Source organism: Semicossyphus pulcher, unplaced genomic scaffold (assembly GCF_022749685.1).
Source record: "Semicossyphus pulcher isolate SPU_LCO1_2020_fin unplaced genomic scaffold, fSemPul1.0.p SCAF_20, whole genome shotgun sequence".
In the NCBI taxonomy this organism is placed as follows: Eukaryota; Metazoa; Chordata; class Actinopteri; order Labriformes; family Labridae; genus Semicossyphus; species Semicossyphus pulcher.
This window is the reverse complement of record NW_027211694.1, coordinates 22,517,728-22,541,662: the sequence shown is the minus strand read 5'-3', so window position 1 is coordinate 22,541,662 and position 23,935 is coordinate 22,517,728. Positions and strand designations below refer to the sequence as shown.

The following is a 23,935-nucleotide window of genomic DNA, read 5'->3' as shown; positions in this document are numbered from 1 at the left end:
GTCCCTGTGCTGCCATCACCGTGCTCCGTCACTCAGCTCCTCTTTCTCCTCCACCTCCTCTTCTTGTGTTTGAGGTGATGAAATGCTCACTGTATTCTGTCCCATTGCCTGGTCCTCCTCCACCTCCTCCTCCTCTTCCACCTCCTCTTCCACCTCCTCTTCCACCTCCTCTTCCACCTCCTCTTCCACCTCCTTCTCCTCCTCTTGTTCCACCTCCCCTCCTTCCTCCTCTTGCCGGTGCAGGTCTGGCTTCCTCTGGCAGCAGGGCTTGAAGAGGTGGGGGTCGATGATGACTTCTCCGTAGCGTCCTTTGTACACGATGCCGCAGCAAACCTTCTGTCTGAAACATCAAACATGCCTGTCAGTTTGCACAAACAATAACAGAGCACTTTTAAAGGACTTAAGAAGGGTTTTATTAACAACACACAATTAAAATAATGATAATTAATTTTAATGTAATCAGACAAGGCTCGTCCTTTCTTTAAATTAATCTAAACTGTAGGAAAACAAACCCAACAGTGAGTCGACTTTGAATTTTCTTTATTGATTCAGCAAGCAGGTCAAATATTGACCAATATCCTGTTAATAAAAACCAACGTAGAGTTTGTTTTTTTAAATCAGCAAACAAACTCCATATCGTTCCATAGCCACCCGAGCTCTACAGCATTTTAAATTATTTTGTGAGACCAAACAGAAAGTTAAAAGTTTCTGCATCTGATCTTTTACTTGTTTTTTCTCCCTTTAGTGAAGCTTTTAGTTTGTGGAGGCAACAAATACCTTTTCCAGTAGGTGAGGTCCAGGAAGGAGAAGGCCTGGGAGGGGGCGGAGCCAGTAGAAAGCTCCGTGTCAGAGCCCTCGTCTGATTGGTTGCTGTAGCTGGGAGACTGAGCGGGCGAGGCGCTGGAGGTGGTGCTGTGAGCGTCAGAGTCTGGGAGTGAAACAAACAACACTTTTAGAAACAGACTGCGATATGTCTCTGACACAGAAACAGACGCCTCAGTGATTCTGCTAACATACTACGATGCTAGCACTGAATTAGCATTAGCTTACTGTTTCTCTTCATCTCGCTCTGCACCCGACTGATCTGGCTCGGCCTCAGCTTCTTCTTTATCTTCTTCGTCCTCAGTGTGGCCTTCATGCTCGACCCGGCTTTTGCATCCACCACCTAAAAGCACACAGGAGAGACGAATCTATCAAAACAATGTAACAAAAACCATGTGTTGGGGTTTAAGGGTAACAGAAAGCACAACATCAGCATCAGAACAGCTGCATCATTCTGCTGAATGTGTCCTTACATGATTCCAGTTCTTCTTGGATCCAGCAGGAAGTTTTTTCCATCTCTTCACCAGGAGGACACAGGCGTTACAGATGTCACCACAACGCACCTCACCCAACCTGCAGGGACACAAAGACTCACATTAGCTTCACACAAAGGCCGCTTGCTTTCCCACTGGTCAAATAACCCGCTAACACCCGGCTTCTTTGCCTTGGCTCCGATAAGCAACGATGGGAACACAAAACCTGGGGCGACACGCTAATCTCCGCCCCCTCTCCGGCACGATGCAATCACGCGCATTGTTCGAGGTGCTGTCGCATAAATACAGAAGAACAACATACAATTGTTCGCCCCTGTATCCGGCGCGTTTGTGACGTCAGACGGCGATGCAGCAGAAAAGAGACTGAAAGAAGTATACTCCACTGGCAATGGGAAAAGAGACAATCGGCATTTATTAGCGGGTCTTCCTGGCTCTCACGCTAATTTTGGTGGGAAAGGGGTAAAAACAATCAACATGCTGTATAGCAGAAATATCATCATAGCTCAGCCTGGCAAATGTAGAATTGAAAATTTAATTAATTTTTATGTTGCTACCGGTCATTCTTTATGTTTGGAGACCCCTTTTTCTCTTTAGCGGGGTTCCCCAGGGAACCATTCTGGGTCCTTTCGAAATCACAAAATAAATCCTACCCCTGGGTCAAAAAAGGTGTAGTACATTAATAATTTTCATGCTACATGGATTACACGCACTTGTTTATAACCTGCATGTTGCTCCTTTGTAAATTCTGAACATTTCTGAACAATACCTCACAGAGTTAGTGAACAATGAGTCAACCCTCTGACTCTTTTGAAGTGACGCTGACTCACCCGAAGCAGCTCTGGAAGTTTGTCTCGTAGCGTTTGCTGTCAGTGAAGCGGGAGCTTGATGACTTGGCTCTGCAGATGCAGCAGCCATCGATGCTCCGGTACATCTTCGGCTTGTGGAAGTTAAACATCTGGAGCCACACAGGCAGAGGAAGAAAAGAGAAGGTAGGATGTAGTTTAATGTACCTGAGGGGAAACTGGCATGGGTGATACCATACCAAACTAAAAGAAACAGTACAATAGCACATCAACACACAATTATACATTTCACACAACAAAAAAAGGGTATATAAAATATAACACAGCCCCGGAGTGATAAAAGATATAAATGCATATAAATTACGAAAAGGGAAATACGGCATAAATGCACAGGTTAGGCTAAATGAGTTAGCATAATCCATCAAAGCCACAACATGGTCCACTGCAACCTTCCAATTACACGAGGTAAAATACTTGTTAAGGGCACAAATGTGTCACAAATACAACAACATACTCTTGAGACTAAAGAGCTTTACCAGCACATATCCCTGCTATAATCACACAACAATCCAAGAAGCAGGAACTTTGCCATTTTGCCTTTGAACAATTCCTTACACTATTTATCAATCATCAAAATAGTTTTGGAATAATTTCTGAGGATTAATAAACTGTTTCAATTCTAAACAGAAATTAAACTCACTTTTAAATCCAAGTAATTGATGTCACTTATATAAAGCAACATGCTTTGTAACGTCCTCCTAAACCATTTAAAGTTTGGATTATAAATTTAGATTTTTTTTTCCTCAGGGCGGCAGGGAGCAGGTTTGAGGTCTCCACATCTACAACATAACAGTGGTTAAGAACATTACAGCCTGTTCTACAAACAATACAGGCTGGCTGTGTGCGTAATATGCGCATTTACGTCATGCCATTTAAGCCGACCCCACTGCCTCTCCTGTGGACGTGGAGGGAGGGGGGGAGAGAGCGAGGAGAGGGGTGTGTTGTGTTGTGAATGAGGCAGGTTATCAGGCTGAGCATCACGGAGGAACAGCGCGGTCCCGCTGCCTCTTACGTAACAGTGGTGCTGATGCAACTGGAGGCTCGACATGTGGCCGCCGGGATGATGATCGACAACCACAGTGAAAAAAAACACTTATCGACAAGTTTTCGGTTTAATAGTGAACTACATTCATTTTTATGTGATAAATCCGTTTAAAACAAACAAAAACCCGACGCCTTTCGCTCTGTAGAAACTAGAAAAATATTAAAATTGAGCAAATTAAAGAAATATCTGAGCTGATTCAGAGAAACGTGGGATGTTGGCTCTTTATAAATAATACAAATGCACTGTGTGTCGCTGTGCGGTGATGCTGGCGGTGATTGTGTAATCCCATCCTGTCTAAAGCCTCCATGGCACATGGCAGGAGGATGGATGGATGCAGGAGGAGGCGTGCTGCATGCCGGCTGCTTGCAGCTGCAAACGGTTCAAGGATGCAAAACGAACTAAAATGTGACGACAAAGTGGAACAAAGTGCGCAAAAAGCGTTCACACGGAAGATGATTGTCGTAGTTTAAAGATTTATCATCGTCTCCGTGAGACAAGTGAGGCGGTACACGCGGTCAGTGCTGCAGACTGATGAGAAAACTGTCAATCACCTGCACACGGACATTGCTGCGACAGTAACCTACTCATTAGCCAACTATTTAAATAGGTTTATTAATTTAGACAGTTTAACCATAAACAGACAGAATCAAAGTCAAAACCGTCTCTGTTAGAGAAGAAACGTCCTTTTTCTTCCAGAAAATAGAAAGATACGTTAACAGACTGGAGCCCCTTTTAATACTGTAGAAATAATCAATATTACTGACCGGAAGTGCTAAAAATCATGCACGATCTGCAGCTCACTCCATGTGCAACAATGGCTGCAGATGCAAACACGAGACAAGCGAAACTGTCAGCACGTTTTCAACCGCACTATTTTTTTTTTTAAACATTAGGAATTTGAAGCGTACAGAAGTTACGTGTTAAAGTCATGGGACTCGAAAATACAAGTTGCTTGTTTAATGATGCCTTCAGATGTTTGAAATATAACGATAGAGTTTCAATGCTGCTTAAGGGGGCCGGACAGTGACGCAGGAAACACACCCACCATCCTGACAACAAAGTCGAGCTCAGCGTTAATGTTACACACCAACACACAAACAAGCACAGAAACACAAATTGTACGATAACTGTCATCAGCACGTTTCTTGGTGTTAACCAGAAGCGTTATATTTAACGTTGAAGTTTGCAGAACGGCTTCAAACAGATGGTTAGAGAGACGCTACGTGAAATCAAACCATCTTCTGATAACTTTCATGCACGCCGACACGCAACGATTTGACAAAAAACACGTTAATTCTGTAGTTAAAGTCAGAAAAGACTCTTACCTTGTTTTAAAGTGAAAAGCTGAACGACTCACACGTGTGTCATATGTTGTAAAAAGACTCGTCTACTTAAAAGAAGTGTCTCTCACTTAACAATGCCGATGCATACAACGTTGCGCGCCAAAGCGTCAAGTAGCGGAGTTATCAGAACGCACTTCCGCTTGGCATTTTCATATTAAAACCAGCGTCACAAGAATGCCATTGCGTCTCATGCTGAGGTATAAAACCTTGCTCAATACATCAAAAATTTAATTTTGTGTAATTTATTTTTTGAATGCCTCATTTTGGTAGACATACAACATTTCTTTAGGACGTGGACTAACTGAGATAATGATTTACAAAAAAACGAGACATTTTAAAGTATGTGAATGGCATTAGTTGTAAAATACTTGAAATGAATCCTTTATTTTTTTTATTTAAGTACTACATTCCCTAATATAAATGTTCTCAAAGGAAACCACACATACAAATATTCAGTAAATAGAATTCACACATGGAAACATAACATGAATTAAATAATAATAAAAAAATAAATTAAAAAAAGGAGTATACCTCTTTATATTTATGTTGTGTGTTAGGCCTGCTTGTTACCACTAAACAGTTTTTTCACTCCATTTTTTTTTTGTTTGAATATAATCTTAATATTAAGGGAAAAAGGTGCACTTATTTTGAAGGCTTTATCAAACAACTTCCGATTCCGTGGATAACTTGATGAGTCCAGTGTGCCCATAGTAGAAACGTTCACGCAGGCACGCTAAGCGAGTCCCGCGCCACCATTTTCTGATTTGTTTCAATCAGCGTGATTTGCATACAGCTGTGACGTCTGCCTACGTAAACACATTGTGATACCCTTATAAGGATTTACGCGGGAAAAGAGGTTTATAGCCAGTCGGGGCGGGGCAAGGCAGACAAGCTACCAGGAGGTGGCTCTGTTAAACAATGTTTTATTCTTTTAATTTGATTTTCGCTTCGTTTTATGTTAGTTAAAATACTTTTTACAAAGGAAATCATTTTGTGGCAAAATAATCTAAACTGAAGGTCAATGTTTGGGGGGTTTCAACCACATTTTACGGTCTTTATTAGAAAATAATTCTTTTATTCATTAAATCCTTCCTTTTTATTCATTTCATTTATTTTTTATAATTTTTTTTGTCTTTATTTTCGTTGGAAGATAAGTTATTACTTCATAATTATATATACAAGACAAGCTGGTTGGTAATTTACAATAAAAATAACTTTTATCACTATGCTACAGATTGATCAGAGATTGTAGAGGAAACTATTTTTAATTTCAGTATTGTATCCTTAGAAATGCATGATGGATTGTAAAGTTCTTACTTCAAGATAAATGTACACATATTTTTTGCTATTCTTCCCCCCCCCCCCCCCCAAGATATTTCATATGTAAAATGACGTGCTAACACACACACACACACACACACACACTCTGGCACACGTGTTAGCCGTCAACATTGTGTAAGTTTGTTTGCTTTTCTATAGCTCCACCCCCACATCCAAATATGGTCACTTCTGGCTTCACAAAAACAAGATGGCGACAGCAAAGATGCAGCACTTCTGGCTTTAAAAGACACAACAGTGACTATGTCAACTTCTTATATAGGACCTATGCTTTTGACACACTGTACATGCATGAAGTGTAATTCAATTACAAACGACACCTGTCATCGTTAACACACTGGGTGTTTTTATTGAAATAGGCATAATAAATATCAGAACAGAATCGTCAGTCAAACACAGACATGAAACTCTATCTGTCCGATGGCGTTTTTTTGCCACGAGCACGACTGTCCGAAGCGTTTCCCGTTTCCTGTTTGAGCAGATCCACTTAGGGTTAAAACCACTCGTCACACGACATGTCCATGTAACAAATCCACACTGTAAGCAAAGTGTGCAGTAGTCTAAAAGGAGGAATCTCAGTCGTCCTCAGTTCAGTCTGACATGAAGCTGTCAGCAAAGAGTCCAAACAAAGACAGATCCAGGACGAGACGGAGGACTCTGTTATTGTGCTTTTGGAGCTTTGGGTCGTCCTGTAGGTGAGGCATCAGCAGCAGGAGCACACGGGGTTAAAACATGATAAAAACACAGGAAGTGGAAATAGTGGTTACTGCTTTAAGGACATGAACATTTCCAGTTATTCCACAGGTTTAATCAACCTTAAAATATCCCTTATGGATTAATACTAAATTAATAAATACACGAAATCAAGACATTCAAAACCATGACAGGCATCGTGTGTCCTTCACAGACTCGACACTGGAAACAGCAGGGAGGTGGGGTTTGACCCTTTATGTCCTCAAATGTTTAAATCTCACAAAAATACAGCTCAGTCTAAATGTCGACATGCACTAATGAGAATATTTACACCGTTTTTAGACAGAGGAAAGTGGCAACAGTGGTAAAAATCTCTCATGCAGGAGGAGTTAAAGGGAGGACAAATATCCTTCTGAAAACGACGAGGTGTTAGAGGTTCCACCTGTCTTTGCTGGCTACCGCTTAAGGAGGAAAAAGAATCAGTTTGGAGGAGGTGGTGGTTGAATTAATCAAAGTTTTACATCATAAATGACAAGTTAAGTCCCTGTTCCTTCCTTTTATGTATGACAGATGGTGACGCATTCATGCCAAATAGGAATTTACTGTTTGTACAGCTAGCTTGTAACATTTGCACTGATCTCAAATGAATTCCTTTTATGCTTAGACTTTCTATTGTCAACAAAAGCCATTAAAAAACACAACATGTCTTGGAGTAGTAAAAGCCCACTTTTTTGTATAAATCCTCCGCAAAAAGTAGTCCCTCACAAATGCTTAGTTTCATCCTGTTTGAGTAGCGTTTGTTATTAACTGCAGCGACAGCTGCTTCAGGAAATTACTGAGCTTTTGTTGACAATTAAATCATATATTTTGTGGGGTTTTATAGCTTGTATTGATGTGACAATATTGGCAAACGGTTAGGAAATCATAAATGAATGTGTGACGCATAAAAGAATCACACACGCACAAACACACACACACACACACACACACAAACACAATCTCACAGTGTTACAGTACAGAAACCAGTAGATCCCTTTAAAATTGTAAATTGGATATAAAAATAAAAGGGGAAAAACACACACACACACACACACACACACACACATCCTTGAAACACATTCAGACACACACGCCTGAACACAGCATTTTAAACAGCCAGGTTGTCGCCTGTCGTTCGGTAGGAATGTCAGTGCAGCCACAGGTTATCCTCCTGACTCTGAGCTGCATCACTGAGATCAGTTTCTGTGTCCATCCGCAGGCTGAAGGAGGAGAAAATGCCCGACATGAATCCAGTGAAATGAAAGAAAAAGAGGCTGCTGACTCCACATTACTGCACTGAATGTTTCTTATAATCCCTCCAGTGATTCTTCAGGCCACATCCCATGAGCATGCTTGCTAATGCTAACACTAACAAGGGAAGTACGGGGATGCTGGCGCTGTAATCACCAGTTGCAGGCAGGGAAAGACGATTTTATCACACAGTTTGTCTAGTTGTACCTACTGAAGGAGGGCTAAGCTACACAGCTAACACACAGGAAACATCGGCTGCTGCTACTTAAAGTTTTAAAGACCCAAACTAGCAGTTTGGCAAATTTTCACCCCGTTAAACCAGCGTGCATTACTGTCAGACATTTTTCAATTTATTTTCTCCAAGCAGCCATTTGTTTTTGCTGAAATGAGTCCCTGGTAAATTCAGTATTTTGAGTAGCATTTGTTAAAAACTGCACAGAGCAGCTGTTTTAGGACATTTTTGAGCTCTTTTGCAAATGAAAGTATACATTTGGGATGTTTTGAAATATTTGCGCCAAAAAGACAAAATAAAACTCACATTTCTGCAAAGTTTTACTTTGATTTAAGCAGATTTTTAGAGTGACAAAATTAAAATGACTGCTTGGAAGGAAGGGAATCGACTTGAAATCAGGCGGTATATTCTGGAAAATTGTAGACAGTGATACAATATATCTGTAAAACATGACTAAGCACTGGTAGGTACAATAAAAGGGGTCTTTCTGAGCCACAGGTGGAGTAATAATACTGTATCCAAAGCGCCTTCTTCTCACATGAAGCAGTACAACTTTTTGCTTCCTCCTTCCCTGGTCACGTCTAATCCCAGAACCAATCAGCTAAAAGCGGGTAAGTGGTTGAAGCTGGTGGTTGTGAGGTTAGGTTTTAGATCCATCTGTTTCAGCCGGGGGCTAAAGGTCGATGCCTTTGACCAGCGAGGCTTCCAGTGTGATGGGAAAGTCGTGTAGCGTCTCCACGACTCCGATGAGGGCGTTGACAGTGGTGCGGTCTCTGAGCAGCGCCGTGTCCTCGTACATCCGCAGGATCACCGGGCACTCCACCAGCAGGGGGAGCCACTGGGGCAGCAGACGGTCCCTGCAGAAGAAACAGGAAGACGATGTTTCTGTGCTAAGAGGGCTATAAGAGATTTCTATCTATTTCAGGGTCTAAATGATTATATGGTATAAAGGTTTTATAATGTCTCCAGTAGATTTCTGGCAGCTGGCAGAAATTATCCGTACAAATAGAACATAATGCACTAAAAAGTTTTTCCACTGACAGGCTCAGATTGTTATTCTAAGTGACAACATTACAGAGAGGATCCCTACAGAGATAGACCTTTTTGTTAGACAGTAAAATCCTTTCTTTGAGACCAGGAACAGACGTTCCATCGCTCTCGTCAAACACACCAGACTCCATTGACAAAAACAGTAATTTAACGTGACAGAAACCAAGAGTTGCTGGTCTACCGCTTCCTTTATTGGTTAGGATATTTGTGTTATTTTATGTTAGACAAATATGTTTTTGTATCCGAACTAACCATTTAATTCAGCAATGTCACACAATAACAAAAAAACCTAACTGATGCATAGACGCTGCAGCAAACCAGAAACTTACCGAACATTTATGTTTTAGTAAATGGAGTTTGGCAGCTTTGAAGAAAGCTATGCAACAGCTGTTTTTTGGTTAAGAAATGATAAATTACAGATATAAAGATATAGAAAATTATTATCAACGTTTTATAGTCACTTAGTCAGTCATAAAACATGTTCATCTTTGTGCACGGTCAGTAATTGTGGTCCTATATGTGTAAATACGATTTCAAACCCATGTTCACTGTGAATGTTAAACACATCTACAGGATGACCGACCTGGCTCCGAGGCAGACCAGCAGTTGGAACTTCCCGTCCTTGCCGATGTTCCTCAGGGTGGAGTTGATGGCGTTGACATAGTGACAGAGTGATTGACAGGTCATCCCCAGGGGCTCCGCCGTCTCCTGCAGGTCTCCCATCTGGTCAGCGGACTCCATGAAGGCGACGGCCTTCTCTGCAGAGGGAGAAGAGTACATCGTGGTGAGCCTTACTGTCTGCTGTTAATTAACAACACTGAGCCTAAAATATGAATCTCATCAGCAGCAGGTGGCGCCGTCCCTCCACACTCACCCACAAAGTCCCACACAAACACAGTCTTCTGGAAGAGGCGAGCAGACTTGAAGCCGTGATGGAAGAACTGTTCGAGAGCTGTGACCAAGCTGTTCTCTCCACACAGCAGGACGGTCAGGCTGCCTCTCTGCACGCACACACAAAAGCAACACATGAAACACGCAGAGGACAGACGCCAACATGCAGAGCTCATGTTGTGATCACGGAACAACATAAATGCTGAAATAATGAACTGGATAAAGAGAGAAGCCTTTTGAATTTGAGTAAGATGCAACAGAAGATCCATAAGGAGCTGCTGAGTTAAGTCAATTCACATTCAGCAATTTAGTATTGAATTTCTTTTGGGACGTATGAAGACACAGACAAAGGCAGAGTACCCTGACTTTAAGTCAAACCTTTCCCCTAAATCAAATATGAAAAGCGTCTTTTGTTGGACCCTGTCATTACTGAGCTTGAACCCTGACCCTTCTTGGGCTCTAAGAAGTCGTTTGTTGTTTTTGTAGAAACAGCATCTTCAAGACAAAATTAAACCACACAGTTGATGAATAAACTAGTTTTATAATACAGTCTTTGCTGGTTTTTGTCTGATTTCTTGTGTCTTGTGAGTGTTTCTCTTTAACTTAAGCTTTCCATTAAATCACACCCAGCTGCCGGTCCTACCATGTTTATTAGACATTTTTGGACCTGTGGTGAATGTTTAAACGCTATTAACTGTGGGTAATTGCATCAGCTTAAGCCTTTAAGGTGCATAAAAGAGAGCCCTCGTGGACTTGATGTTTGACAGCTGGAAAGTCCTAAACGTTTGCAGGAACACTTTAAAGTCTGAGAGTCCTTTAAGTGTCGACAAAGGGATTGGAACAGCTTCTTCCTTTCAATTGCAATAACTGATTTTTTTGTGGCCACGAGGCGGCAGCAGAAACAATTTAGGGACTGTTGCAAACAGTAAATCACCTTAAAGTAAATTAGCTTGCTAACAAACATTCAGATGCTTAACTACACATGATACAGCATTTTTTTTTCATGAGATAATTCTGTAGCTTTTTGTTGGATTTGTACTAATTAACCCCCCCAGCCAAAGATGCTTAACGTTTTCAGCAAATGTTTTTCTCCCAATCACTGACTTGGGCTTCGTTACCTGCAGCTGCAGGCTACTTGTGAGAAGATTTCGGTGACAGAGGAGTCTTACTTCTCTCTCACTTTCAGTAGGAGCAGGTTTTGGTGCTGAAATGTTTCTATAAAGTCTTTCTAACTTGGACAGTTAGCAGCTACTTTTAGCCCTAACACAGTGGACAGTCCCTGAATATAATCCTGCAGTTTTGAGTGAAGACATCAAAGGATTATGATTCAGTGTGCTCCTGGTGTCACTGAGGCAGTTTTAAAGCTTTGAGGAGAGAATTTCATGCAGCCTTTTGGACAAAGATCCTGTGATTACAGCACGTTTGTCTGCTTCAAGGCCTCTTTCAGGGCTGCTGTTATCAGTCTCCACTCTTTATACACTTTACATCACTCCTCTGACAGAGGCCACTTCAAGTCTGCTGGACCAAAGTGTTCTGAACAGTTCGTACAACATCTGTTTCCTCTGCTATGAAACACCAATTTACGACCAAGACGTGATGAACAGTGAGTGGAAAGAGACATATATCCATATTGTCACAGCACACTATCTCCTGATTGGCTGTCCGTTATGGCTGTCAGGCTAGGGGGGTGGGCCTACCTAGTTGCACGCCCACTGTCTCCTGAAAAGAGTAACTGACCAAGTGATTAGGAGACAGCTGCGAGGGAGTCGCAGCGTGAGAGGAATGCCGTCAAGTTCCCCTGTATTACCTTGTTATTGTTTAAAACGTCTCTGTAAAAATGAGCTGTCGAAGAGAGCACTGGTGCAAGGACGTGTCAGAGCACTGAGAGCGAGCTAGCCGCGGGTGAAGAGCTTCTGAGAGGCGCCGGGCGGAGCGTCAACAACACACACTTCACACACCTCTAGCCTGGCAGCCGATGCTGAAAACCAATGACTGACATGCACGGGCAACAGACTCCTGGAAGACCTAGACGAGCGCTGGAACATCTTTCCCAGGGTTGTTTGCCGAGACAATATTTAGTTCAGCCGTCTCTGACTCACTGACCTCTTTCTCTGGCTTGTGAAAGTGTTTGATGATGTTGTTCACGGCCTCCCCGATCGCCTCCTGGATCTGCGCTGAAGTCGGTTCTGCAACAATAACAGTCTCATTAATAATAGAATTAAGAACTAACACATGCATGGTGTTAAAAGTTGACTCCAGTATTTAAGCAAACTAATGAATTTTTTTAAATAAATATGCAGAAAATATAATTTAACATAAATTATTGGTTATAAAATCTAGTGTTTTTAAAGTCCTGGCCCAGGCTCTGACCTAAGGTTTCATTTCCTCCTCGTTCTACATGAATTTCACTCATAAACTGAAGTTAAAACGACAGCAGGTGCACAGCTATCAGGTGTGTATGACTCTCGGCAGGTACTGACTGTATCCTCGTTGTGACATGGACGTGATGCTGATGCGTCTGGCCTGTGATGGCGAGCGCTGCAGCGGAGGTGTACGGCAGCCTCTCCCAGAATCCTCCTCTGCGCTGGGCACCACCAGCTCACCGATCAGGACCCGCTCCAGGCTGCCGTCGTCCACGCCCTTACCGAGCCAGCGTCCGCACGGAAACCTGGAGGAGGCGGAGTCAGAAAGGTGATTAAAGACTTGTTTACATCCCTGTATTTGTTCTTCTTTGCTTCCAGCGTTCACTCACCTGTATGTGTGTCCTGTGATCTCGTTCCGCACCATCACACAGTCAACCAGCCACTTAGCGAGGAGGCCGGCGTTATCGTGACCCAGCTGCACCGTGGTCAGCTTCCCCAGGTTCTGATACTGAACACAGGCGCGGAGGAGAGGAAATGTGGTTAATGAAGAGCATTTTTAAGTGTGACCAAATCCTTCTTTTAGGGACTCTATGAGTGTACAAGTCATAGACGGTGTAGAAGAAGTGGTCAGAGGCATTTAAACCTGCATTCTTGCTAATGTCCAGCAGGGGGCGACTCCACTGATTACAAAATGAAGTCTGATTTGATGGAAGCAAACAACCCTACTTCTCTCTTGATTTATTCCCTCAGTAAGAATTTTTCCGGATCAGTTCATGCTCTTTATCTGTAGTTTCAAGTCTTCTTCAACACAGCGTGATGTTCATTTAGTAGATTATGCTCCCAAGTAGAGTCAAATAGGGGATAGAAGCCAAGCCAAGCCAGCCGTCACTGGGGCGGTTTGTTTAAGTATAGTGAGGGGAAAATGGATCGTGTGATTGACAGACGGGTCGGTGCAGCGTCAGCAATATTGCGGGAACTGTACCGGACCGTCGTGGCGAGACAGCTCTCGCTTTACCAGTCGATCTATGTTCCAACCCTCGCCTGTGGTCATGAGCTTTGGGTGGTGACTGAAAGAATGAGGTCGCGGATACAAGCGGCTGAAATTAGTTTAGCCGCTACTCCTTCGCATCGAAAGGGGCCAGTGGAGGTGTTTTGGGCATCTGATTAGGATGCCTCTTGGGCGCCTCCCTTTGGAGGTTTTCAGGGCACGTCCAACTGGGAGGAGACCCCGAGGCAGACCCAGAGCGCCTCAGGATCCCAGAGGAGGAGCTGGAAAGTGTTGCTAGTGAGAGGGACATCTGGGTTAACTGCTTAGGCTGCTGTCACCACGACCTGACCCCGGATAAGCGGAGGAAATGGATGGATGGATAAAACACCAAGTATTCCTGATGCAAGTTTTGTTTCTTTGCTAGTCACTACAAGCATCCCAATCAATATTCATTTTGATGCTATTTGCTAACAAAGCTAGCTGTAAATAACGCTACATCTGCTAAGACCGTGTTTCTCTCCAGCTCCACCCTCTCGTCAAAATGTGGTCACTTTGGGCAAACCAGTGGGAGACTTGTATGTTGGCTATGTCCACTTCTTATACACAGTCTATGCTACAAAATGTTTAGCTATAGTGACACATTTATCTATAAGCATGAAGTCTAACACACTAACACACAGAGACATTTAGAGTGAAGGGTGTGACTGCGGCGGAATTAAAGCAAACACTTTCTATAACTGACTAACTGTAACTGTAACTTCGAAACTAAATTAAAGCTGACTGCAGGACAACAACAAAGCGTGTAAGGGTAAACAGGCAACAGTAGCGTTTGATAGAGACAGAAGTGCATGATGGGACATGGAGGAAGCGGGGGCTTCTTCTAACCTTGAACAAGGCAGAGATGTGAGTGTGAGGCCTGAAAGCAGACTGAGGGAGATGGAAACACTTGTTAAGACACATGTGTGGACGATTAAAAACGCTGCCATGACAACCAAAACAAGGACATGAGCCGTCATGCAAACAGACACACGAACAGCACTGATGAACATGCACGTGAACAGACATGCAGCGTGAGGAGGACAGCAGGACGTCTGCAGCTTCGCCTGGACTGGATTCACTGAACCATCAACTCTGCACTGTGGTTGTAATCTCACCTGCACCGCCTTCCTGGGTGATTCCTCACCTCTAGTAGTATTTATAGCCTTAAGGACCCTCTGTGAATATTTGTATGTAGCTATGAATAAACTAAACTTCGGGTAAAAAGACCCTTTATGCCCTCGAACAAGTAAAACAGTTCCTTTGATGCATGCATGCAGTGGGCGTGTACCAAAAAACCATGCTGAAATCCATCAAACTGCCCTCAGCGTTTATTCCGAAGGCTTTTCACCACATCACCACACCGAGGTCAAAGGTCACAGTACTCACATCGAAGGTCATCTCCAGGACGTTCTTGGGGATCTGCATGATGCCCGAGTCTCCCAGCTCCCCCGACACACACACCCAGGGGTTGGAGGTGGTCATGGTGTTGCTCAGCTTCTTGATGGGGATGATGACGACTCGGTACGGGATCACTGCAGGGACAAACAGCGAGGTTTTGGATTTAACAGTGAAGCCGAGCTGTGGCTGAATAGTCAGAGGTCAGAGGTCAGGTGCAGCCCAGGAAGAACTCACTGATGGTGGTGAAGACGCTGGTGAAGCAGAAGTAGTCGACGGCGTTCAGAGAGAGCAGGTGGAAGAGGAACTGCTCCTTCTCCTCCTCGCAGCGCAGGAAGGCGTAACGCTTGTACAGCTTCCTGCGGACACAAGAAAGGACAGTTTTTTGTTCGATGTTACTGTATAAGAACGAATAGTTTATTGGCTGATATTCTGGGCCGTGTGTGTGTGTGCGCGCTCACTTGGTTAAGGCTTGTCGGCACAGCAGCTGTTTGAGGTGCTGAGAGAGCAGCTTCTTCTCCAGAGACAGACGGATCCAGGCTCTCGCTCGGCCCACGTCGGTCTTTATCTCTGACATACTCTGGATGTGTCTGAGGAGACAGCAGATGAGTGATGGACGCTCGTGAGAACACACGCTGGCATTAAATCACTCTAATGTTCAGTGAGTGTCAGGAGATGACGGAGGAAATTCTGTGTATTTACTAATGGTCAGTGTAGAGGTACAACTTTAAGATAGAACACCTTGCTCTAATGGGTGTTTCTCCAGATGGTAAATAATTCCAGCCTGAAAGTTTGGAAGACTTAGTCCAAATTGGTTTCCAAGCTGCCCTCCAGAGCTCTGATGTGGGAGCATTTGGGGTTTAAGCTGAATGAAGACAAACATATAGCCTGCTACAGAATGAATGTCTCTCTGTTACAAGTGTTTCTTATTTATTTAAGCGCACAAGATAAAAATGATCACCTGATGGGATCAATATAATTCATGTTTAAATGGCACTGAACCAAGAGATGAGAGGCACGGATGTACTGACTCTCAAGCTCTGCAAAAAAGTTTGGATTTCCACTGCCAACGTCATGAGACACGTTTCCACCACCAGAGGGCAGCACACGTACCTCATATCCTGAATGAGAGACACACGAAGGAACGGCATCCCGATGGAGCTATCAGACTTCCTCCTCTCAGGAACGTTTGAGCCTGTTTGGGAAAAATACAGATTAAAAGTCACACTTATGTGTGTGTTAGACAACGCAGGACAGTCAGTGTGTGTGTGTGTGTGTGTGTGTGTGTGTGTCTGCACCTTGAGACTCGGCGTGCTGCTGCTCCAGCTTCTCCTCTCGGGCCTGGTAGTGCATCAGGTGGGACCATAGGGCCGACTTCCCCTGAAAGGGCAGAGAGGTGTGTGTGTTTATACTGACAGCCGCTTCATGTGTGTGTGTGTGTGTGTGTGTGTGTGTGTGTGTGTGTGTGTCACCAGATCTGTCTGTTTTACTAAAGGTCTATATATTATTTTGCAGAGAGAGATGCACTTTTGTTCATTTCTTCAAGCAAAGTTTGTATTTTTATACACGCTTGTAATTTCTACATGTTCAATAAATCGTGTTTGTCACAGTATGTCTTGTTTATTTCCACTGACAGGCTCAGATTGTTATTCTAAGTGTGTGACAACATTACAGAAAGGATCCCTACAGAGACAGACCTCTTTGTTACAGAGGAAGACCTTTTCTTGAACCGTAAACAGAAGTTACATCGCTCTTTTCAAAGCCACCAGACTCCATTGACAAAAACAGCAATTTTACCTCACAGAACACAGGAAGTTGCTGGAGTATCGCTACCTTGATTGATTAGTTTGTTGTTGTTATTGTGTGACTCTGGTGTGTTAAATGGGTATTTTGGATTCAACACTGTATTTTAGTAACACACAAAAACACTAAAAAACTAAACAAATTGAGGCAGCAGTCGACTGACAACTCTCATGTTCTGAAAGGTAAAATTACCGTTTTTGTAAATGGAGTCTGGTGGTTTTGAATACAGCCACACAACGTCTGTTTCTGGTTGAAAAAAGCATTTAATTCTTGAAAACAAAAAGGTGTCTGTGTAGGGATCCTTTCTGTAATGTTGTCAGACTTAGAACAACAGTCTGAGCCTGTCAGTGGAAAAACAAGAACTTTTAGTGGACGCACTTTGATCGGGAGCATGAGCCCCCAAGAATCACAAACCTTTTTGTACCCGTTAGCCCAAAATATCAGTCAAGGTTTATAAAATACCAGAATTCACATGGTCCTTTGTATGCTTGTGTGTGTGTGTTTGTGCATGTGTGTGTGTACTGACCTGTTTAACTTGCAGCCCGTGGCTCCAGATCCTCTCCAGCAGGTCACACAGGCTGGCGATCAGAGTGTTCTCCTCCAGTCCCGTGATGTTGGCCTCACCGTGTCCGAGCTCCACCGCCTCCCGGCCCATCTTCTCCACCAGCATACGCTTCGTCTGCACGCACACACCCGCGCACAGACTCACTTTAACGGACTGTACATTATGAAACACGTTTTAAATGTACAGGTATTTAATTGGTTGTGTGGTTCACCTTCATGCGACACTCCTTCAGCAGCCCCTCCACAAACTTCCAGTTGGTCTGAGCGATGACGGCGGGGGACAGATCGGACAGTTTGGGCTGCCGCAGGTTCTTCCCCAGGCTGCGGGCATCCTGCATGTACTTCTAAAGGATCAGACAGAGAACACACCGATCTGAGTCGCAGGAGGGGAGAGAGACGCTTTATCTGTTGTCATATTTAGTTTAGGAATACAACTCGTGCTATCATTTTAGAATAAGCTGTGTGTATAATATTATCATTACAAGCTTGTCTGTAAAGAACAAGATGGTCTTAGGCCTAAACATTTATGTTTCTCTTGTTTGCTTGGAAGCTTCCAGACCCCTCAGGTCATCTGGGACCGGTTCAATCAGTGTTCCCAGAGAGAAACCAAAGCAAGTTGAAGCAGACTTCAGTTTCTGTGAAACTAAAACCGTCAGCTTATTTAAATCAGGACTCAAAGGATTAATGTTTAATAATGACACAAAACTTACTTTTAATCTGGAACGATTTTTAGCTTACTTTAGGTTTCTGTTGTTGTTGTCCTACAGATGCTTTTTCTTTTTAATCTTAACTATCTGTGTGCTTGTTTTCGTTATTCTATTTGTATTATTATTATTATTAAACTGAAATCTAACGAGGCTGCACAATTAATCCAATATTAATCACGATTTTGTCTTCCCACGACTGACGCTGATATTGATGTTTAAAATGCTCCGCCCGTAGAAAACTCTGCTGCAGATCAAATCAAGCGCTCCCTTAACTAACAGCCCCTCCCCCAGGGGGCGACGGAGAGGTTTGGGCTTCACTTTTGGGGGAGCTGTCATGTGATGAGCGCCGACCTTGTAGCGGCAGAGAAATCAACAGACACAGTGTTTCGGTTCAATGACTGACCATGTTAACTGGAGACTTTCAGCCGAATGAGTCTGTGGTTGTCGTGGTTACAGCAAGTGTTGAAAAAGGGAAGAGAAAACGTAGCTGTGCTTGTGAATGTTGTTCTTTACGATCTCAGAATAAACTTCTCTGTTTCGTCTTTGAAGTGTTGTTTGTGCAAACGTGTCATGAAGGCGACTAACGCTCAGTCGCGTTTTGAACGCTGCTTGTTGTTACGCTAAAACAGGAAGAGAGCGAGTCACGCGTTAAACCGAAACACCGGTCCCACGAAACGGCTCGTCATCGCTTGTTCGGAGGGGAAGTGATGTTAAAGGGATAACCTGAGAAGATCTCAGTTTCGTTCTCTTTGGCGGCACCTATGGTGATAAACGGTAACTGCAGGAGCACACTTCCCAGATATCCAGACAGTGCTGCATGTGTGACGTCCACGGTCGGCTCCGGTTGTAACTCTTGATTCTCCTGGCTGACGGTCGCTTTCCTTTTCAGACTGTTTGCTTCATCTGAGCGTCGAGTTTGTTTCTTCTTCTTTGGATTTTCACTTCTTGTTGAAGTTGTATCTGTAGTCATCCATCTTTTCTTTGTTTGTTCAGCCATAGTAGATAAGACCAGTAGACGCGTCAATAACTGGGCGCCGCTTGTGGTTTTTTCAGCTAATGTCGCCACAGACACCCAGTCCATAATAATACTATAAACTGCAAATGTAAAGGCTTCCATCAGTAATCTTCAAGACTATTACTTTAAACAGTGCAGCATGATGAGAACCTGATGTCTTAGTTTGATGCTAAATTTGTACATGAGCCTGAATGCAGCATAAAATTATATGAATAAATAATCGTGATCATTATTTTGGCGATAATCGTGCAGCCCTACTTCTGCTTTATTTTCATGTTCATGTAAATCACTTTCACCTTGTGCCTGAAAGGTGCTACGTAAATACACATGCTTTGCTTAAACAGCTCATAGTTTAGGAGCACTGGTGATGTCATGAATTTAGATTATAAAAGTTCTTTCAAAAGTGAGAAGTTGTGAAAATCCAGCACGACAAAGGAGTGGATTTATGTGGGTTAACAAGGGAAGGTGTGGCACAGGAGAGGAGTGAAAGGCGGGGCCTATAAGAAGGAGTGTGTGTGTCGCAGGGCTCCCACTGAAGCCACAACTGAAGCTACAGCAGCTCTGGCTTCACTTCTGGCTTCTAAGAAATCAAGACGACCAGGTGGGATACCGTCTTACGTGGGAGCCCTGGGTAAAAAAGCAAGGTGTGGAGGCGGAGGTGGGGGTGGAGGGGGTCTGTGAGAGGGAGTCCACAGCACAGAAGCTCCTCCACATACCAGACAGGACGCAGAGGAAGATTTTTTAGGCGGTTTGAGAGGCGGAGGGGACGCTTTGTCCCACTCCCAAAACGCCATGGAGTTCTGCAGGACCAGACAGCCCTCCGCCTGCTGAGGAGGACCGAACCCCGACCCGACAGACCGGCAGAGGACAGACGAGCGAGCAGACAGGAGAGGACAGGAACGAAAGAGAAGAACGGGACAGAAAACAGGAGGCGGCATGCACATGAAGGATGGAAAACAGAACCAAAAGAATTCAGTTACAGAACTAAAACAAACTAAAATATGACGCCATGACACAAACAGAGAAAATGAACACAAGCTTGTGCACAACACAACGTTAGAGAACAGAGGAGGACAGAGGTCAGGAGAGGGGTCAGGTGTTAGGAGGGTTTCTTTTCACCTCTTTCAGGTCGTTGTCGAGGTTCAGATGCTCCGATTGTTGTCTGTGTCGGTCTTTCCTTCGCTGAGTCGTCGCCGTCCTGTGAGACCACCTGGAGGTAAAAGTTTTTAAAAGACTTTGAAAGACACAGAAACCGTCCTAAGTTACATTTCAACATTTTGTAAATTAAACAGATTTGAAGGATGATAATTATTGGATAAATAACAGTTTTTTATTTGCTTCGTTTCTGTATTTGCAGCCTGTTTCTTCTAATGGAAACCATTTGGGCCGCTGCAGCGTGACGGCCCTCGTCGGCCACCGTGATTCTGACTCACTTGTTGTTGCTGGGCCCCGTGTTGAGCACGTCCGCCTGCAGTTTGGGGAAGAAGCCCTGCTCGTATTTGCCCTGACCGATCTTCATGTCCAGCAGGTGCGGGTGGATGGCCGTGTGGTCGATCTTCATCAGCCGCTGCTCGATGGCCTGAGCTGAAGGAGACACAATCCAATCACACTGTGAGCAGGAAGCAGATGTATGTGTTTGTTTTATCCATCATCACTTAACATTTCACCAAGGAAAACTATTTCCCAAACTGCAGCTGCTTCCTCTAAATTAATGTCTAATCTGAAGGTCTGAACCTGTCACGGCTCGTGTTTCTTTTCCTGTGTTTTCAGAGATCTCTTCTTGTTCCCAGATTAAAGCCATCAGTAAGGTATGAAAAATCACGCCCAAAAATACAAACACAACGGTTTGTTTTTCGCACCACGATAAGTTAAAGCTGAAGTGACGGAAGCGTTTGGCAGGCGATTGGTAGAGCGACGCGACATACGACACCAAGATGGAGGCACACTTTGTGCGTTGAGAGTTTGAAAGGAGACAAGTGATTTTAGACTTTTCTGTCGATGCATTTGTTTGTGTTTTTGTCCATTTTTTAAGGCTTCTGTTACAAGTTGTTAGACATGGTTTCGAAGATGGTGCTCCATTTTTGGACTATTTTTGCCTTAATTTATAGGACAGCTGAAGAGAGACAGGAAGTATTGGGAGAAGAGAGTGGATGACATGCAGGGCCGAGGACAGCCGCTGCATCAGGGGCTCCATACATGGAGCGCCTGCTCTACCCACTGAGCTAAACCAGCGCCCCAGAGCTCATATCTTTGACCTCAGTCAAGGTCCGTCTAATACTGGAAGAGAACCCTCTAAATGTCGTTCTAAGGACTACGATAGGTAGAGTTCCTGCAGCAAGGACACGGGGAAAAGGGGCGAGGTCCTCCGACTTTTTTTCAAACTATAAAAACTCTTATTGGTTTTAGGGCGGTGCACTGAACTCTGCACTTACAGGTACAGACCAAATCACAGACTGACAGGCTGAAAGTTGTCCGCATGAGGAAGAGGAAGGTAGGGAGGAAGGAGTTACGTGTTTGTGTGGCGAATAAAAGGTTCTAAATGAAATACGATGTTGAGAAATTTGGACTGAATTTTACATCTTAAATCACATTTTTCTGCAAGAGAAGGAAAAGGTACAAATGTGTGCTGCTATCGGTATAAGTACGAACCCTGGGAAGGACGACAAAGTTCAGCTGCAAAGCGTGAGTGTGGGTGAGTGTAGCCGGGGGGGCAGTCATGTCAACAAATACAACCTGACAAACATGAATGAAGAAAAATATCACTAACAGAGCAGACATAATGTGCTGCAGCAGCTGATCGTCTGCCCAGGAGAGAAAACCTGGCTGCACTTCAAAACATGTTGACATAATGAATCACAGAAGACGTGTGCTTTCCTCTCCTCTCTCTCTCTCTGATCCGTCCATTTCTCCCTCCTCTGAGATCTGACTGTTCCCTGCGCGTCCTTCACCTGCAGCAGCAAACACTCTTATCTTCCGTCTGTCGGTGAAACTCTGCTTGTTGTTAAACTGTCAGGGTAATGTTGCCTCGCTCTGGCATTGAGCTTGTTTTGTGTCTGACAGGAGCTGCAGCATTAATCTCAGCACTGCAGAGAGCGGACGCACCGGAGCGAGACGCCACAGGGGAAGCAGGCAGGTGGAGGGAAACGCTGCCTTTTGTCTGAGTAATTGTGTACCTGAATGCACCGTCGCCCACAAATGAGCTCAGCCTCGGCAATTAAAGCTTTACATCGCTTGGACCGTGAGCATGAAACAGTGTGGGTCACGAGCAGATGAGCAGGGAGTAACTTTGGCTGAAACAATAATTCTGATCTAATAAAGCTTAAAAGATACAGATTCAAGCTATTAAATCTGCTAAACTGAGACTAAAGAGCCAAATCAGAAGTACATACAGTCAGTCTGTTGAAGCTAACAGAGTGGAAAGCTTTTTCTAAACCCGAAACAGCCGTTACATCGCTCTCTTCAAATCCACCAGACCCCACTGACAAAAACACTAATTTAACCTCACAGGTCGCAGGAGCTGTTTGTCTACCGCTGCCGCAATCAGGTAGTTTTTCTGTGTAATTATGTGTTTTACAAATGTTGTGTTAGAGCCAAACTAACAATTCGAAACACCAAAGTCACACAATAACACAAACATAGTGACTGATCGAGTTAGCGGTGCACCAGCAACAGCAAAGTAAAATGTGTGTTTTATTCAATGGAGTCTGGTGGGTCTGTCACAGAGCAATCTAACAGCTGTTTCTGTTTAATTACTCTTAAACTAAAAGGTATACCTCTGTAGGGATCCTTCTGTAATGTTGTCGCACACTTAGAATAACAAGAACTTTAGTGGACGGACTTTGATCGGGTGCATTTGCCCGCAGGAATTATGTTGCAGATATTCACGGCGGAAGAAAACTACTAAAGCAAATGCAAAACCTTTTTATCACATAGACCCCAAAAAATATAAAAATAATGTGCACGTAAAATAAAGTGGAATTACCCTTTAAACACAGACTTTCCACTTTGGTGCCTCCAGTTATTTTCAGTAAACAAGTGAACCTTTAATCCTGCTCCTTTACCGTTTGATGAACATCAGTGCACCACAAACCGACACATGCAGCCTCATGGATCCCCCGTTGGCCTCCAACAGTCTGAGTCAGTCCTGAGTCTGACCTCCTGCCTCACACTGCACATTCAGCACCAATTAAAGGCTTAACGAAGGGAAACTCAAGCAGCACTAATTAAGACAAATCACAATGAAAGACCTGACCAAACATTCCTGCAGTCAGACACATCAGAGCGTGTGTGTTTGTGCTTATGTGTGAGATAGAGAGTGATGGAGCGTTTGCTGGGCAGAGAAATGAGAGGAGGGGTTTCCCGGTCACTGGGGAGAGCTGAGCCGCTTCCAGGCGATAAGTGAAAGACAAGAGAGGAGGAGGAGGAGGAGGAGGAGGAGGAGGAGGAGAGATGGACGCAGTGTGTTTGTGTGTTTTTAAATTGCACAGTGCGGTGAAATCCTGTCTGACCTCTGCTAATGGACGATTGACTTGCTTTGAAGGACGGACAGACATGCACGCTCCTTCTCTGCTGCCTAATGAGACCACAAACATTCATGCAGTCGGCTGGTTTGCAAGAATCTCACTGTGAGGTCCACAAGGGCGTCCCCCAAGGTTCGGTTCTGGGCCCATTATTGTTTTCTATAACCCGGTTAAATAAGACATAAATCATTCTTCGCCTCTCCCTGCTGAGCTTACCGGACTCCTTGAGGACGGAGCACCTCTGGTAGCTGGATGATCGGAGGCTGGGAGCGCGGACGTTGTAGAGGCGGGCCTTGTCGATGCGTGAGTCGAAGACTCGGAGCAGCGGCTCCTTTTCTTCCCACTGGGACATGATCTTGTTGTCGATGAAGGTGGCGAACATCTGCGTCTCGATGAAGTGGGAGAGGAAGGGGAGGTAGGGCTCCGGCTGGTCGGACAGGAACGAGGCCTGAAGCGAGGACAAACACGGAGGTAGTTTAA

The 23,935-nt window shown here is 44.1% G+C and overlaps 2 protein-coding genes across 3 annotated transcripts in view; both read right to left on the bottom strand.

Annotated features, from left to right (window-relative positions):
- Positions 1 to 15: 15 nt before the first annotated feature.
- LOC138599891 (SIN3-HDAC complex-associated factor-like) lies at positions 16 to 4,603 on the bottom strand. Its single transcript, XM_069671646.1, has 6 exons — positions 4,550 to 4,603; positions 2,144 to 2,271; positions 1,296 to 1,395; positions 1,051 to 1,165; positions 778 to 928; positions 16 to 340 (listed from the first exon to the last, which is right to left on the bottom strand). Exons 2-6 carry the CDS (start codon positions 2,269 to 2,271, stop codon positions 16 to 18), a joined length of 819 nt encoding a protein of 272 aa, XP_069527747.1. The 5' UTR covers positions 4,550 to 4,603.
- Positions 4,604 to 6,228: 1,625 nt separating this feature from the next.
- Positions 6,229 to 23,935, bottom strand: part of dennd5b (DENN/MADD domain containing 5B) — a 73,280-nt gene continuing 55,573 nt past the window's right edge. For both annotated transcript variants that reach the window (XM_069671245.1, XM_069671246.1), the window contains 16 exons: positions 23,672 to 23,903; positions 20,369 to 20,519; positions 20,055 to 20,145; positions 17,426 to 17,557; positions 17,176 to 17,328; positions 16,145 to 16,226; positions 15,960 to 16,041; positions 15,308 to 15,436; positions 15,084 to 15,205; positions 14,838 to 14,983; positions 12,814 to 12,932; positions 12,542 to 12,729; positions 12,165 to 12,247; positions 10,045 to 10,171; positions 9,754 to 9,928; positions 6,229 to 8,977 (listed from right to left, as the gene is read on the bottom strand). In XM_069671245.1, the coding sequence (XP_069527346.1) occupies positions 8,794 to 8,977; positions 9,754 to 9,928; positions 10,045 to 10,171; positions 12,165 to 12,247; positions 12,542 to 12,729; positions 12,814 to 12,932; positions 14,838 to 14,983; positions 15,084 to 15,205; positions 15,308 to 15,436; positions 15,960 to 16,041; positions 16,145 to 16,226; positions 17,176 to 17,328; positions 17,426 to 17,557; positions 20,055 to 20,145; positions 20,369 to 20,519; positions 23,672 to 23,903 (2,196 nt within the window). In that variant the 3' untranslated portion in view covers positions 6,229 to 8,793. The remainder of the gene's footprint in view (positions 8,978 to 9,753; positions 9,929 to 10,044; positions 10,172 to 12,164; positions 12,248 to 12,541; positions 12,730 to 12,813; positions 12,933 to 14,837; positions 14,984 to 15,083; positions 15,206 to 15,307; positions 15,437 to 15,959; positions 16,042 to 16,144; positions 16,227 to 17,175; positions 17,329 to 17,425; positions 17,558 to 20,054; positions 20,146 to 20,368; positions 20,520 to 23,671; positions 23,904 to 23,935) is intronic.

What these genes read in the sequence shown, in the direction of transcription:
- LOC138599891 (XM_069671646.1), bottom strand. Translation starts at nt 2,271, where the DNA reads ATGTTTAACTTCCACAAGCCGAAGATGTACCGGAGCATCGATGGCTGC. An exon ending in CCAAGAAGAACTGGAATCAT is followed by an intron (nt 1,166 to 1,295) that starts GTAAGGACACAT and finishes GTGTGCTTTTAG; the next exon opens with GTGGTGGATGCAAAAGCCGG. An exon ending in GAGCGAGATGAAGAGAAACA is followed by an intron (nt 929 to 1,050) that starts GTAAGCTAATGC and finishes TTTCACTCCCAG; the next exon opens with ACTCTGACGCTCACAGCACC.